Source organism: Antedon mediterranea, chromosome 7, assembly GCF_964355755.1.
Source record: "Antedon mediterranea chromosome 7, ecAntMedi1.1, whole genome shotgun sequence".
Classification (NCBI taxonomy): Eukaryota; Metazoa; Echinodermata; class Crinoidea; order Comatulida; family Antedonidae; genus Antedon; species Antedon mediterranea.
The window spans coordinates 214,933-231,504 of record NC_092676.1 but is presented as its reverse complement, the minus strand read 5'-3'; the positions used below and the strand labels follow the sequence as shown (position 1 = coordinate 231,504).

Genomic DNA, 16,572 nt, shown 5'->3' with positions numbered 1-16,572 from the left:
AACGTCATTGCACAACAATGCATGGAAAGTGTTTGGGAGCAAATCTCACGACGCATATGTCATGTTTGCTCCCAAACCGTCCCCATCATCATGCGTCGCATACCCTTGATACTTGCTTGATAAACTTTATGCATGTAGCATCTTTCCTGTCTGGCCCTACTCAACTAAGGGATAGTAGGCCTATAATAGTATTAAACTAGGCTCTAGCTAGACTTATTAGGGCCTAGCCTAGGCCTACCTAAACCCCTAGTCTAGCCCTTACCTTAGCCTATTTTATGTTATATGATATCATAATCAATCGCAATTAAATAAGCCATTTTTAAAAGCCTAACCTACACTATTTAAGTATCCAGTACATTATATAAAAATGAAGGTATAGAGACGTACTTATATAATGCAAAGTATTAACATAACAACTTACTATTATGTTTATAACAACATGATGATTCCAAAGATTTGTAATTTACTTCCTCGTCGGAAAACGACGTCTTGAATGCCCGCACTTGTTACAATGCTAGCGCATAGTTGTTAAAAGTTGTTGTTGTTGTCTTTATTTACACGCATCAATGGTTTCGGGTTTCAATAAAACAAAGTGTAATACAATTCCGGCGGTACTGGCTAAATAAATATAGAATTTTATTTAAATTATTATAACTACTATTTGTATTAAACAACAATTTCTAATAGGCTTATTGTAGCCAATTTTATTCATTGAGAGTGAGTAAAAGAAGTTCTTTGTTCACGTGATAATGTGTATCATGTGTAAAAAAAAAGACTTTGTTGAACCGCGGATGATCAATGTTTGCAGATAACACTTACGCGTACGACGTGACGTGTTATGTGAGGACTGAGGATACCTCAAAACACATGTAGGCTTCCCACACAGGGGGCATGGCAGAGAGTAAGGTAGTGTGTGCTCTGACCAGTTTGTATCTAAGTTCAGCTACCATTACATATTATATTATTTTAAAATGTCTAATACTTGCGCCACCTTATATGGTGATCGTATCCTTGAACTGGTAAATATATTGAATAGAACTTAATAATGAGTAAAAAATTCTGTGTGGTTACAAATTTAGTTAGTTAGGCTGTATTATTGGAGTAAAGAATACTCTAGTAGTATTAAAGTGTGGCATGTGACAGGAGATTGTATGTTTGAAAATTAACTAATTAACTAGTAATCCGGTATTAAGGTATTTAAATCAGTTCAGAATTAGAAAGAATTGTTTTGCGATGTTTATCAACGACTACCCAAATATTGTTCCATTTTTATATAGCATTTAGCGTTGATGTATATTTTATCCTAGATATTTGTTAATAATATTAATTATTCGATAATATTATTTTTTAAGGATGAGAGACCCATTCCAAATCCAGGAAAAAGGGGTAAGAAAATTGTGTTTAAAAAATATGTTGTTGGTATGTTTTATTTCGCTTTTCTGCTAATATTATGTTCTGCATTTGTTTTTAAAATATTAGATGTCCTACTATTAATAAAAAGCGTTGGTATATGTGGATCAGATCTTAAGTATTGGGCTTATGGACGATGCGGCCGCTTCCTGATGGAGTCGCCAATGGTTACAGGTCATGAAGCAAGTGGTGTTGTTGTCAAGTTAGGCAAAGATGTAACAACACTCCAAATTGGTAAAGATTTATTCTATTTTAAAAGTTTGATTTAAAAATTACATTTTATTGGACATCTATTATTCTATCTATCTATTATTTTATCGCCGTGGCTAAAGATACGGTACCGTATTCTAACTTCTGTTTACTAAAGGTACGGTAAAATTGCATTACGTCATAACCAGCCAATGGGGTGCTGGTACGTGTGTGACGTCATCGTATAAGGACTTTGTGGATTTTTTTCGTATCGCGAAAACAGTGATCAACCGCATTTTCTTTATGCTTCATTTATCGATATTATCGCTGTCGTGTGTGATAAAAACTAAATGTAGCCTACGTCTGTTATTATTATTGAAAAGCCAAAACATGTTGATTTTAATTCTAGAATACAGAAAACCGTTTCAAAAGAGGCCTAGGCCTACTTACTACGTACTATAACCTCATTATATGAGTTTGTTTGTGTAGGGAAAGCGATGCCAGGCTGGGGCCAGCTGCATGTGTGCGCTAATTTCTGTGACTCGTCAGCCCTGGGGCTACTGTCTAAATCATAGTATTTGAGGGCCCCTTTATTGTCTGCATTTGCTTTTGTTTATGGTCACCATTGTAAACAAAGTTTAATAAAAAATATAGGCCTAAATAGGCCATTTGGAAAAAAAATAAAACCCTCATCTGCAGCGCACACACATCCACGCAGCCTGGCGCCGCCGATAGGAATTCTCTACATATACAACAGACGCGATATGAAAAAAAGTCCTTATATGATGACGTCACACACGTCCCACCACTCCATTGGCTGATTATGACGTAATGCAATTTTACCGTACCTTTAGTAAACAGAAGTTAGAATACGGTACCGTATCTTTAGCCACGGCGTTATTTTATTTGTATAATTGCAATTTTTATGTGTGGTTTTCTCTGAATGAAAAACATATATTATTGTATTTTTTTTTATCATGCTGCCCCCTATAGGTGACAGAGTAGCAATTGAACCCGGTATTCCATGTCGTACTTGTGATTTGTGCAAGCGAGGGCGATATAACCTGTGTACTGATGTTATATTTTGTGCAACGCCACCAGTTGATGGAAACCTCTGTCAGTTTTACACACATCCAGCGGATTTTTGCTATAAGTAAGTGGTTTTCAAATAAAAAACTATAAATAATCAGATATTTAAATAGAACTATGTGGAGGATGTGAAGTTTTAATGTTTGTTATTTCAATTTTTATTACTGAATTTCTTTTCTAAAAGTTTGCCGGATAATATAAGTTTTGATGAGGGCGCTCTCCTTGAGCCTTTATCTGTTGCTGTGTATGGTTGTGAGAGAGGTCTTGTTGGCCTTGGAAGTACTGTACTTGTTTGTGGAGCTGGTAACAATAGTTTCTTTAATCAATCATTCATTTCAGTCCATATTATATGATTGATGTGATAACAAATACTTCAGACATTTCATATAGTACGTTATTTGTATTTTTTTGTGTATTTCAACTCATTTACTTTTCAAATTCTTCTTACACCTTCCATATTTTGTTTTTTTGTTAAACGCCAATGACATTTTTTTATGAATACAGGTCCTGTTGGGCTACTTACAATGATGACCGCTAAGGCAATGGGAGCTGAAAAGGTCATCATTACAGGTATGTGATACATTCATAAGTACCTTTTAAGTATCAAATCAGTCAAATTACCTAGGTTATGTACAATTATACTATATTTTTCTACGATTAAATTTTGAACGTTTTTTTAATTGCCTTTTGGTGTAAATCGTTTTTTATTATCAAAGTGCAAAGGACTGTGCTTCTTATTGCTGATATAATTGATTATCATTTCAATTGCCATTTTTATTGATAGATATTGATGATCATCGATTATTGTTTGCAAAGCGTCTTGGTGCTGATTGTACTTTGAAGGTTCCAATACCAGTTGACGAAAAGAAGTTTGCAGAAGAGGTCAAAGTTCAGCTGGGATGTGCCCCTGACGTCTCAATAGAATGCAGTGGAGCTGACAGCAGTCTAACAATCGCTATTTATGCAAGTCTTCAGAACATTCATTTAATAAACATGAGACGATATATTTTGTAGAATGCCAATTTTTTTTTTTTTTTTACTGAAAACTGAATTAAACTTTAATTGGTATGTTGGACATTTGCAGGTTACTAAAGCTGGAGGTTCAGTGGTTTTGATTGGTCGAGGATCCATGGAACCCACTATTCCCTTGACTTACGCAGCTGTCAGGGAGATTGATATTAAAGGGGTGTTTAGATATGCAAATTCGTAAGTACAGTACATACCTGCAGTAATTTAAGTCGGGCTCAATTTTTATCAACATAGTATTTTAATGTCAAACATAATAAACCAACTAAACCGTATGTTTAACTTAATGTATGCAGATTTATTGGTGATACAATCACATGATTTATGTATATTTTAAATCTATTTTGTATAGGTATCCAAAGGCTCTATCTCTGTTAACCAGTGGCAAGATAGATGTAAAGTCACTTATCTCACATCGATTTGCTCTCACTCAATCACAACAAGCGTTTGAAACTGCAGTGAACAGAGAAAGTAAAGCAATTAAAGTTATTATAACTTGTGAAAACTAAACAACGAAGTCAATTCTGACAATCGCTCTCGAGTCAGTAACAGAAGAGTTTGAAACTGCAGTGAACAGAGAATGTAAAGCAATTAAAGTTATTATAACTTGTGAAAACTAAACAATGAAGTCAATTCTGATAATCGCTCTCGAGTCAGTAACAGAAGAGTTTGAAACTGCAGTGAACAGAGAATGTAAAGCAATTAAAGTTATTATAACTTGTGAAAACTAAACAATAAGTAGATCCTGACAATCACTCAAGTACATTCCAAGAAGAATTTTAAACAGCAGTGAAAACTAAGAAATATATCAAATAAACCATCAATCAAAATGGTATTGAATCAGTAATATTTTTGCTGTATCTTTAAATTTATTCTATGCAACAGTGTAAATATTGTATTTTTTTGGTGAACAATGTTAAAGTGAGAACACAGAACTAGAAACTAATATTTTTTACTATTTTGTAGGAACTAATATTGATTTTACATATTTAAATAAACAATAAATTTTAATATTATGACAATAAAAAATTAAATCTATACTATGTTTGTAGAATTAATTATTAAATTGAAAACCCATAACCTTCATAACATAGGGCATTATTAGTATTATACATGCACTAACATAGGGCATTATTAGTATTATACATGCACTCAAATTTACTTACAAATGCAATACATAAAAATATTATAATCTAATACCTAGTACTACAGTACTCTATATATTTAGAAAATTGTTTTTACAGAAGAAATCTCAAATGACAGGATGCTATATCACATTAAGCTGCCTAACTTCATGATGTCACAAACGGTACTCCATTATAATACCGTACTACCCAAATCATGTTTCATTATTAGAAAGTGGAGTTTACAGTTACGTTGTTTTGTGTTTTTTAAATTAATCTTTGATTTTAAACTTTGTGTAGGTGTATTTCTCACAGTGTTAAAGGCCTTCCGCCTTAAGTCTTTCAAATTCAATTTCCTTGAGGGAATAAACTTAATAGGTCTTTTCTGGCAGTGATGGTGAATGAACACAATATTGAGCAGTATGCTAACATTATGGGATACCTTAGTCATACAAAGCTTTATATTAAACAGGTTTTTATCTTACTGAAAATGTGGAAAACTTTGTTACTGTTTGTCATGGAATAACATATGATACATGTTAACTTACATGTAGCACGATTTTTGAATGCTTATTAGTTATCTTATGGTGATTTTATAGTGTTTCAGATTTTATACCAGAAGATCAACGATGTAGTATTAGAGCGTATGTACTTATTACTGATGTGTCGTACAAACCCCAGTGTGGAATCACATCAGATATCAATCTTAAAATTATGTGTAAAATAGGCCGACATCAATTTGAACTTTAGGATTATGACTAGAGATAATTAACAAGTCAGTTATAAGATAACACTGATTATGTCATTAGTTTATTAAACACTCGACGGATCAACTTTTACTTTCACAAGTTTAAAACAATGATGACGTTTCAAAGATTGGTTTATATTCAATTATGAAAGCCCCTTCGCTATCTCTCTGATCAATTCCCATCGTCAGGTTGTGTTACTGTATAACCAATCACCTCTCCCAATACCAGATACCCCTTATGCTGGCCTTACATGTCTGGTTTAATTCTCATATTTCGAATGTGTTTTTAATGGTAATTCTGGTTTGGGAAATTTTCCAGTTTTCAGATAGTCCGGTAGGGAAAGTTAATTATAATTGTGGTCTATTTATATCATATTAGAGAGTTGGATTAAATATGTAATGTATTTCTGATGTGTAGTATGGATTGTGGTTTTTAACAGACAACTGTAACAAAGAGCAAAATAAACAAACTGAATTAGATTTAGTATAATGTTTTATTCACATGAGCCATGTTGTATGTTAGATTTAGTATAATGTTTTATTCACATGAGCCATGTTGTATGTTAGATTTAGTATAATATGTTTTATTCACATGAGCCATGTTGTATGTTAGATTTAGTATAATATGTTTTATGCACATGAACCATGTTGTATGTTAGATTTAGTATGTTTTATTCACATGAGCCATGTTGTATGTTAGATTTAGTATGTTTTATTCACATGAGCCATGTTGTATGTTAGATTTAGTATAATATGTTTTATTCACATGAACCATGTTGTATGTTAGATTTAGTATAATATGTTTTATTCACATGAGCCATGTTGTATGTTAGATTTAGTATAATATGTTTTATTCACATGAACCATGTTGTATGTTAGATTTAGTATAATATGTTTTATTCACATGAGCCATGTTGTATGTTAGATTTAGTATAATATGTTTTATTCACATGAGCCATGTTGTATGTTAGATTTAGTATAATATGTTTTATTCACATGAGCCATGTTGTATGTTAGATTTAGTATGTTTTATTCACATGAGCCATGTTGTATGTTAGATTTAGTATGTTTTATTCACATGAGCCATGTTGTATGTTAGATTTAGTATAATATGTTTTATTCACATGAGCCATGTTGTATGTTAGATTTAGTATAATATGTTTTATTCACATGAGCCATGTTGTATGTTAGATTTAGTATAATATGTTTTATTCTCATGAGCCATGTTATATGTTTATTTACATGAGTAGTCATGTTGTATATAAAACATTTTTACGTTTTACAGCAATGATTAAAATGAAAAAAAAAATGAATAAATAAAATGAAACAATATAAAAATAATTTTTCTCAAAATTAGCAAGTATTGTGAAATAATCATACAGCAGATCTAATGAGAGGAAATACATCTTAATAGCACTAGTCATTTGGGTATTTATGTATGGAAGGCAATCATCGCCAAAAAAATCAGACTGTATGATATGTTTGTAACATTTACAAGACAGCACATTATATACCTACATTAGCTATACTAGAAAGGAATTAGATTACATTATTATATGTATAAATATAGAACAAATACTTTGATTAACAATACATAGCTATTATACAAAAGACTATAATATATATATATATGGATAGAGTTTGGTCCTCCTCAGCAGTGTTTTTACTTTATAGAAAACACACACTTTTCACAAGTAAGCAAGCCTATCCTAAGCAAGCCTATCCTAAGCAAGCCTATCCTAAGCAAGCCTATTCTAAGCAAGCCTATTCTAAGCAAGCCTATCCTAAGCAAGCCTATCCTAAGCAAGCCTATTCTAAGCAAGCCTATTCTAAGCAAGCCTATCCTAAGCAAGCCTATCCTAAGCAAGCCTATCCTAAGCAAGCCTATTCTAAGCAAGCCTATCCTAAGCAAGCCTATCCTAAGCAAGCCTATTCTAAGCAAGCCTATTCTAAGCAAGCCTATCCTAAGCAAGCCTATTCTTATGTGCTTTTGGTCTGGTGTAAACCCTTATTTATCTTTCAAATTGATTCAATCTATCGCCTTACTTTTAAATAGTGGAGACATCCAGCTTATTGTACAAAGTGCACAGTAATTACAGGAAGCATCATTATACAGTAGTTAGACAGATAGAGACCAAAATTACAGATTTATCTGTAGTACTACTACTAGCCTGAAGAAATAAGGTAGGTTCCTAAATTATTTCTCTGTAATAACTACTGCGTTTTCTATGTTAATGAAGTTTAATACTGTAGTTGCCCTTACAACATTTTTGATATTGATTTAAACAATATAGCAACAATAGTAGTCCATTTGTAGCACACATTAAATACAACTGAACATAAGATCCTAAAGTCTATGCTCAAATTATGACACTAAAACGGTTCAACACAAACATTAAATTAAGTATAGCTAGAATAAGTCTCAAAACTATGTTACCTAACATTAAATGATTAAAATATAATTAAGAATTTCAAATTAAGATGTTATCCTCTTAACATTATCTTTTGCTACTAACTATACTTTCTAAATAAAAAAACAAACACAAAATTAATATTTAGTATTTCTGGAATAGTATATTAAGAACTAACTTAATTCATGTTCTTCTTGTATATTTTACTTATATCATCATCTATGCTGAAATTTTATTGACTACAGTACCCAACAAAATAATGTTCTCACAAACGTGTACATCTCTTTAATGTACAAAACATAGTTCCCAACCTCTGTACCTAAACCAGTAATACTTAATACATTTTTTTTTTTTCATATTAAAAACAGTTAAAGGAAATCTTTCTATCATACAGTATATAAGGTACATATTCAATTGCGTTGAAAACACTTTCTGAATACCAACTGCTGCGGACATGTGTTATAAACATGTTATAGTCATGCTAAAAATATCTTCTAGATTTACTGGCAAATAATAGAAATGGAACCAGCCACTTTTTTACATTTATAAAATCATCTTTAAATATTAAGCACTGCTTAATAAAACTATACACAAACTAAATATTCATGCAAATAAAACATAGGTATTTCAACACATTAATGCATCATATAATGTGTATGCGTCTCTAAAGCTTGGTTCCCACTAGAACGTAACGCAAGGACGTAAACGCAACGCAAGCGTTTTAACCAATGACAAGCGAAGTTATAGATAGTTAGCAATCACAAGCGAATGAGCCATCGCTTGTGATTGGTCAATTCACTTGCGTTGCGTTACGTCCTTGCGTTGCGTCGCTAGTGGGAACCACGCTTTAGAGGGATTAAGTATGTTGTCCATACAACGCATGTATCTTACAATGTTATTTTGTATATGTTTAACCATATGTATCTCTAAGCGTCCATATCAGCAAGGAATCTTTTTCTTTTTAACTTTAAATCCATGAGTCTATAGACATCAGAATCAAGGGGTCTTTTGAGATTGTCTGGTCTAATGGCAGTGTGGGCAGCATCTTGCCTTATCTGCTCATCAGTCACTGTAGCTCCTGTTCTTGACCCACTAGCTGGCATGCTATCATGAAGGTTACCTAAGCTATGGCTTACTTTTGAACTTAACTTATTTTCTTGATCTTCATTCAACCTACCAAGACTTAAACTTCGTCGGAGTTCATCAGCAGTTGTCCTGCCAACTTTTAATTTTGCTGCTTCCACAAGATTTACAGCTGATTGGGACAGACGGCGCGTTAAATGACACCGCAAAGCCTCGCGAACTTTGCTAGAACTTTCTGCATTTCCAATCTTTTCAATGCCATTCAATTGAGATGTACTAGCACTTAGTTGACGCGGGTACTTATCGCTGATTTTTAAAAGGACATCATCTCGTTCTTTCATGGGTGGTTTACGGGGCATACGAGGGATCGGTAGCTTGTTTGGAGGCGGTCGGTTGAGCATTACAAATTGTGGACGATGGAGGGAGACTGGATCTGCAGGGCTGAAACACTCTGGAGGAGGTTGGTGGCTTGACATTGAGGCATAAGGCTGCTGGACAGGCATGTAGGATGGATTGTGTTTAGGTTTTGGTAAAAGCTTTCTCTTTTCTCTTATATTAATTTGGGGAGTTAAAAGGCTGTTTCTTTCTTCAGTTTTTTCAACAAGTTTTTCCTCGCTTGTGACTTTTGTTGAGACTGGTTCTTCACTTTCTGGTCTTAGGTTGGCAAAGGTGTTTTCAAAGATTTTTGAAAACTTGTCAGTAGGAACCGGAATTGGAATCGGTATTGGAATTGGTATCGGTACAAATACCGGATGAGGAACCATAATGGTAGTAGGTGGTAGCAAAGAAGTAGGAAGTGCTGTGGTTGTTTCAGGTTCACATCCATTGGCAGAAGTGTTTGCAGTTTTGTTTTTCCTTGTTGCATTCTCTGAAGTACGATAATGTGGCTTGTCTTGGTGCTTCATTCTATCTTGTTCACCTCTGTGGCTTCTCTGATTGCTATGTTGATTTATAACCAACGGTGGTGGAGGTTGTTGAACCAACATTTGATGTGGCTGCATTAATGTTGGAAATTGAAATATTGGTGAATTAATAGTTTGGAATGGACTGAACATTTGTCCAGGCATCAGCTGTGTTGTTGGTAATAAATTAATGCGTGTGTTTGGTAATGGTGATGTCAAGTTTAATGGTTGATTTTTGTAAGTTGAATTAACTAAAACAGTCCTTGAATCATTTGTTGCAGTGTTTCCAACAGATTCAGATGGTACTACTGTAGCACTACTTCTCGCTTCCAATAATGGTCTTTTTCTTAATGTTTCTATGGTTGCTCCCTCACTATAGTTCATATCAGATGGCTCATTGTTGTCATTTAAATCTTCATTTTTCTTATACTGTGCTAAACATTTTCCACTACAGAACTGCAATGTTTGACTTCCATGTTGATACGTCACATACTCAGTATTGTGTCTACTATGTTTGCACCAGTTACAGATCTTCTTGATAGGTTTAATGTAAGCTCTTCTACAAGCAGCAAAGCATCGTTCACTGCAGAATGCTTTTGTTTGTGTTGATGTACTCAAAGTAAACAGTTTTGGTCGATATGATTTACACCAATCACACAGTATTTTGTTGTCTGTGAAGAATAATAGACAAAAATTAATGTTGTTGTATGGGTTTACAGACGTCACATGAAGACTAGGAAACCATTTATAATTAGCAATTAATAAATCATCATTAAGGTTCTCAAAATAAAGTTATATAATGTCATCTAATTTGGTACATCAACTTCAGAAAAAGGAAACGTACCAACTGGTAAATTAAAAAAATCATAAAAAAAACCATTTAAAAGCTTGGTTACAGTGGCAGTTCTAAGCTGTTGATTCTGATTGAACTTTACAACATTACATTAATGCATGTACTACATGTTCTTACATTACATTAATGCATGCACTACATGTTCTTACATTACATTAATGCATCAATCAATCAATCAATCAAATCAATCAAAGAAACATTTCATGCATGCACTACATGTTCTTACATTACATTAATGCATGCACTACATGTTCTTACATTACATTAATGCATGCACTACATGTTCTTACATTACATTAATGCATGCACTACATGTTCTTACATTACATTACCTATGCATACACTACATGTTCTTACATTACATTAATGCATGCACTACATGTTCTTACATTACATTAATGCATGCACTACATGTTCTTACATTACATTAATGCATGCACTACATGTTCTTACATTACATTAACAATGCATGCACTACATGTTCTTACATTACATTAACAATGCACTACATGTTCTTACATTACATTAATGCATGCACTACATGTTCTTACATTACATTAATGCATGCACTACATGTTCTTACATTACATTAATGCATGCACTACATGTTCTTACATTACATTAACAATGCACTACATGTTCTTACATTACATTAATGCATGCACTACATGTACTGCATACTAGTGGGGATCAAGTTTTCACTATAGTATTTTTTGTAGCAATCATAATTTGTTTTTTTTTAATAAAGCAACCAAAAAAAAAAAGATTTTATGATGCATTACCAGTTTGAGAAGTATTCATTTCAGATGAGCTATCCGATTGTTGCGAGATTGGTTGTTGTTCTGCAGATCCATTAGAAGAGATTCTTGGAGATGTTGACTGCATTTGAACAGACTCTTGTGAATTGGAGTCATCCTCAACCTCTGAAGTTGGCACTTGACCTAACAAGAAAAAACAACTGTGTGTTATTGACATGTAGTGTTATTTACAATTACATGTAAGTGTTATTTCTATGTAGTGTTATTTACATGTAGTGTTATTTACATGTAGTGCTATTTACATGTAGTGTTATTTACATGTAGTGCTATTTACATGTAATGTTATATAATATATAGTGTTATTTACATGTAGTGTTATTTACAATGACATGTAGTGTTATTTACATGTAGTGCTATTTACATGTAGTGCTATTTACATGTAATGTTATACTGTATAATATATAGTGTTATTTCTATGTAGTGTTATTTACATGTAGTGTTATTTACATGTAATGTTATATAATATGTAGTGTTATTTACATGTAGTGTTATTTACATGTAGTGCTATTTACATGTAGTGTTATTTACATGTAGTGTTATTTACATGTAATGTTATATAATATGTAGTGATTTGTGTCAAAGCATTTTATACACCATCAATGGGATGACAAATAGGTTTAAATTCATATTCATATAACAATGAAGAAATCTGACCTTCAGGATCTGACTCTTTTTGTGAGAAATTGATGAGATGTAATTGGCGAGTGACAGATTTATCAACACCCTCATAGCCATAGATTGCCAACAACTCATTCATTGTATTCTGAGCATAGTCCTTTAAGAAAAAACAAAATTACATTAGTAAAGTTTGCATTTCTTTGAAAAAACAAATGTCATTTTTATATTCAGCATTCACATTTATGTACAATCCAGTAGCCTGGAAGGTGTAAATGCCCTGTTCAAACTCTAAAGACAATCAGCGGAAGAAGGTCACATGATAAACTAGCCTACCACCATGTCGGTCATGGCAATTGTCCTTTTGTAGAATAAAGAACCACCGGGTAAAAATCCTGAACGTTAAGCATTATATTATGAATTATGTAACATTTTAATACACAATAGTGTATGCTGCCAGTCATATAATTATGATAATTCCAATAATTATACCTGACATTTAAAATACCTCCCAGTGGACATGCAGCATATGGGTCTGATGGAATTGTTCATTTAGTTGCTTAAGCTCATGAAACACCATATCACTAAATGGTGCAGTTCACAAACCTTACCACCACAAAGTGGTAGGAACTGAACACACCATGTCATTAATATGTCTCACAATATGGAAAAACATACTTTTTTTACAATAAGTACAGTACTATGTAGGCGAAGGTACAGTATAGTATTGTTTAGGATTGATATCCACTACAATAGCTTTGTTACAAATGCCTTTCTATATAGTATTGTTTAGGATTGATATCCACTACAATAGCTTTGTTACAAATGCCTTTCTATATAGTATTGTTTAGGATTGATATCCACTACAACAGCTTTGTTACAAATGCCTTTCTATATAGTATTGTTTAGGATTGATATCCACTACAACAGCTTTGTTACAAATGCCTTTCTAATCTAACAACAAGATTCTCCAGTGAAAAATGTATTAATAGAAATTTATTTAAAAGCAACATACAACATATAAATGACAGGACATAAATAACATAGCAACATTCTCAGGGGAAATTGAAACTCTGACACTGAAAAAAATGAGGCTGTTAAGCGTCTACAAGAGAGAGTAAGAGCTTTATAGATTGATAAAGGAAATGCTAAAGATAGATTGCTATTTTCAGCCTTGTAAACAGCTTGATACACAGGTTGAAATGTCATGTGGAAAGAAGGTAGAAATGCATGGATTGTATTGCTGCTGCTGATGATGATGATGATGAGATAATAATTAAAATGATAAACACATTTATAGTGTAAAAGATTGCTTATCATCAGACAGTCAGATAGTGTACACTTTAAAATTGTACTGTGTGGTTAACATTTTATGTTCAAAGATTTTAATGTTAATCAAGTTCAAGTTCAAGTTCAAGTTCAAATTTATTGTCAAATACACAGTAAATGAAATTTGCCTTCCAAGGTTGAAATTACAATAAAAATAACAACAGTTAAAAACATACAATACTATACAATGGATAAGATAATATATAAGAAAATATGCTATGTATAAAACATTATGAACAGTATAAATATTAAAATACTATATAAAGAATAAAATATAAAACGTCTCAAGTTATCTTTTAAATTGCTTGTTGTATTGCCTGATTGCACACGGAAGAAATGATTTATTATGACGCTCAGTCTTCTTAATTGAAGGAATCATCCTTCCGGATCTACTGAAATTTATAAAGTTAAAAAGAGGATGAGACTGGTCGTTAATTATACATTTTAGTTTTTTCTCCATAACCTTATCGCATATATCATGGATAGATAATATCAATAATTCTAATTTTATGGAGATTATCAGAATGCTACTAATAATAATATAATGATGTGCATTGACTATTATTAACCAATGGTGACTGATAAGTAGACCAAAAGAATAGTAACTCCAATTAGCATTAAATAATCAAATTACATAAATTATTATAGAATTCAATTGACTAGACAATTTACACACTCCTTTAACAATATGACTATTGACCACCGTATGACATTATTATATATTGGCTTATAATAATCTATGAAAAGTTAACAAAAACTTAACAAAAAGTAAGATTTATTGAAAATAAATCTGAATAAATGATTACAATCTTGCATGTACATCCTATAACTAGTATTAGTAGTCTAAAAATAGAATAGAGAATGTACACTGGAATTGAAAAGCATCCATTCTGAATTAGTGTAAATTACAAGTAAGATATTTACAGAGATGTATTTCATTGATCATTCTAATAATAGAATAATAAGTTATATCAACTGCTCCCTAGGAGCTTTACACATCCTCTTTTTTACTGTTTAAATACAATTCTACGTGTGCAGGATACAATAGTGCTGTACATGTTCCCTCTTCTGTACACTTCAGTGCGTAAAACAGTACATAGCTTTCCTGTCCACATACTGTACACTAATGTAGATAGCATTGTACACAGTATGCTATTGTTTAATGTACCTAGTAGTAGCATAGGAAGTACTGTAAGTATTGTACTGTGGATTACATAATAACAATTAAACATAAATGTAGTACATTTTACATTAAATGTTTAATGAGATTAGACTTGACACAAAACAAATGTGTTACTGATAGATGTCATTTTAATAGTATAATAATACAACAAAGCACATTTTTTGTTGTTGTTAAAGTAAATCAAGCCATAGATAAGTATCTACTAATTAGTGATGATGATGGAAACGTAAATAAATATGCAAGTAGATAGAAACTGAATACAAAGCAGCATATCTAGTTTAACAGGCTCAGCAGGTAGTGTTCTAAATTGGTGAAATACTCAAGATTAGAATAATCAACAGGATATGTGGTTTATCACATGGTTTCAAATGAGTCATTAAGAGTTTGACGAAATTAAAGAAATTGAAACTGTTTTATAATATCATGGAGAAAAAAAGGTCAAACAATTAAACCACGTAGTAAAAGGTAAACTGTCAGAGCGTTAAACGTTTTCTTAAAACACATCTTTTTAATTTAGAGATTTCATTGAGTTTGAATAGCATTGAGCAATATTGATACACAATTCTAAAAATGAAATTTTTTCTTTTCTTCAACATATCCATTGTTACACAACACAATTTACATTCTTATTCATAATGTTTATCGCAAATAGGCCTAGTTTGATTCTGCGAGTAACATAGGAAGGGTTTAGAAGCAAACGTCACTACGTGTACGTCGTACAAACGAATCATGTACGTATGCATTGTGACGTTTGCTTCCAAATCCTTGCCACCATGCGTTGTGCACAGGAAAAGTTTATTTTATTGTCTATTAATTACAGTAGAATAAAATAATATAATTTTTATTGTGCTGCAGTGATGCAGTAGGTCTAACTTGGAACTAGGCTGTGTAGACAATAATATAGTCTTAGTTTGTCTCTCCTGAAACAAATTAAATTTATTTAATCATGAAAAAAGAAAACAAAAACGTGATAACAGTAACACAGTAGAGTAAATAAACAAGTCATTGTTTATTAATGAAATAATTATAACTCACTCTCAGACTTAAAGTTATCTGAAATATTAAAATACAGTATATAATATTACCGAGACATCGTCAGGACATGTTGTGTTTGTATGTATATAACTTGGCTCTTTCTTCACAACAACACCACTCTTGTTGGGTACAATAACAACACCACCGCCGCCGCCGTTCGAGCTCGGTGGACAGTCCGACATAGCGCTACTGCTGCTACTACTACCCGACGACGAAGAGCACACTCTCTCTTTACCTTCATTGGAACTTCGGCTAAAATTCTCCTCCATGTCCTATGAGTTAGCTTTATTCCACTAATGATGCTTATTTCAAAAAACAAACATGATTCAATTGTTCAGTATAACATAAACATCAACGATTCATAAAAGACTAGCCTAGGCCTAGGCTAGTTGTTTTGTATGTAAAAACTACAAACAACGAGCTGAAATAAACAGTCTGGTAAAAACGTCTAACATGTGAAGTTCTTTTTTTCCGTTCCAAAAATAAGACTAGAGATTCCAGGTGAGAGGAGGGAGGAGAGAAAGTCGGTCAACATTTTTAACATTGATTATTTTTCCCTTTTGCACGTATTACGTGCAAAGAGAAAAATTATAAATGTTATAAAAAAACAATGTAAACTAGATGTGATATTACATTGACAATCGAAAGTAAGATAAATATAATCACCCAGTGTGCAGATGATCTTGTAGCCTACTACACTAATCAGTGATAATGATTACCATTGTAGGATCTTAATTAGCACATTTTTTTAAGATAT

General features: G+C 32.4%; 2 protein-coding genes across 2 annotated transcripts; one reads left to right on the top strand and one right to left on the bottom strand.

Moving 5' to 3' along the window:
* The first annotated feature begins 880 nt into the window (after positions 1-880).
* LOC140054027 (sorbitol dehydrogenase-like) lies at positions 881-6,349 on the top strand. Its single transcript, XM_072098825.1, has 9 exons — positions 881-1,019; positions 1,353-1,386; positions 1,480-1,644; positions 2,593-2,752; positions 2,873-2,991; positions 3,193-3,258; positions 3,473-3,651; positions 3,773-3,894; positions 4,067-6,349. The coding sequence occupies exons 1-9, from the start codon at positions 972-974 to the stop codon at positions 4,221-4,223; spliced, it is 1,050 nt and encodes a 349-aa protein (XP_071954926.1). The 5' UTR covers positions 881-971; the 3' UTR covers positions 4,224-6,349.
* A 652-nt stretch (positions 6,350-7,001) lies between these two features.
* On the bottom strand, positions 7,002-16,187 carry LOC140054026 (uncharacterized). Its single transcript, XM_072098824.1, has 4 exons — positions 15,866-16,187; positions 12,308-12,428; positions 11,618-11,776; positions 7,002-10,653 (listed from the first exon to the last, which is right to left on the bottom strand). The coding sequence occupies exons 1-4, from the start codon at positions 16,082-16,084 to the stop codon at positions 8,924-8,926; spliced, it is 2,229 nt and encodes a 742-aa protein (XP_071954925.1). The 5' UTR covers positions 16,085-16,187; the 3' UTR covers positions 7,002-8,923.
* Between the last annotated feature and the right edge of the window lie 385 nt (positions 16,188-16,572).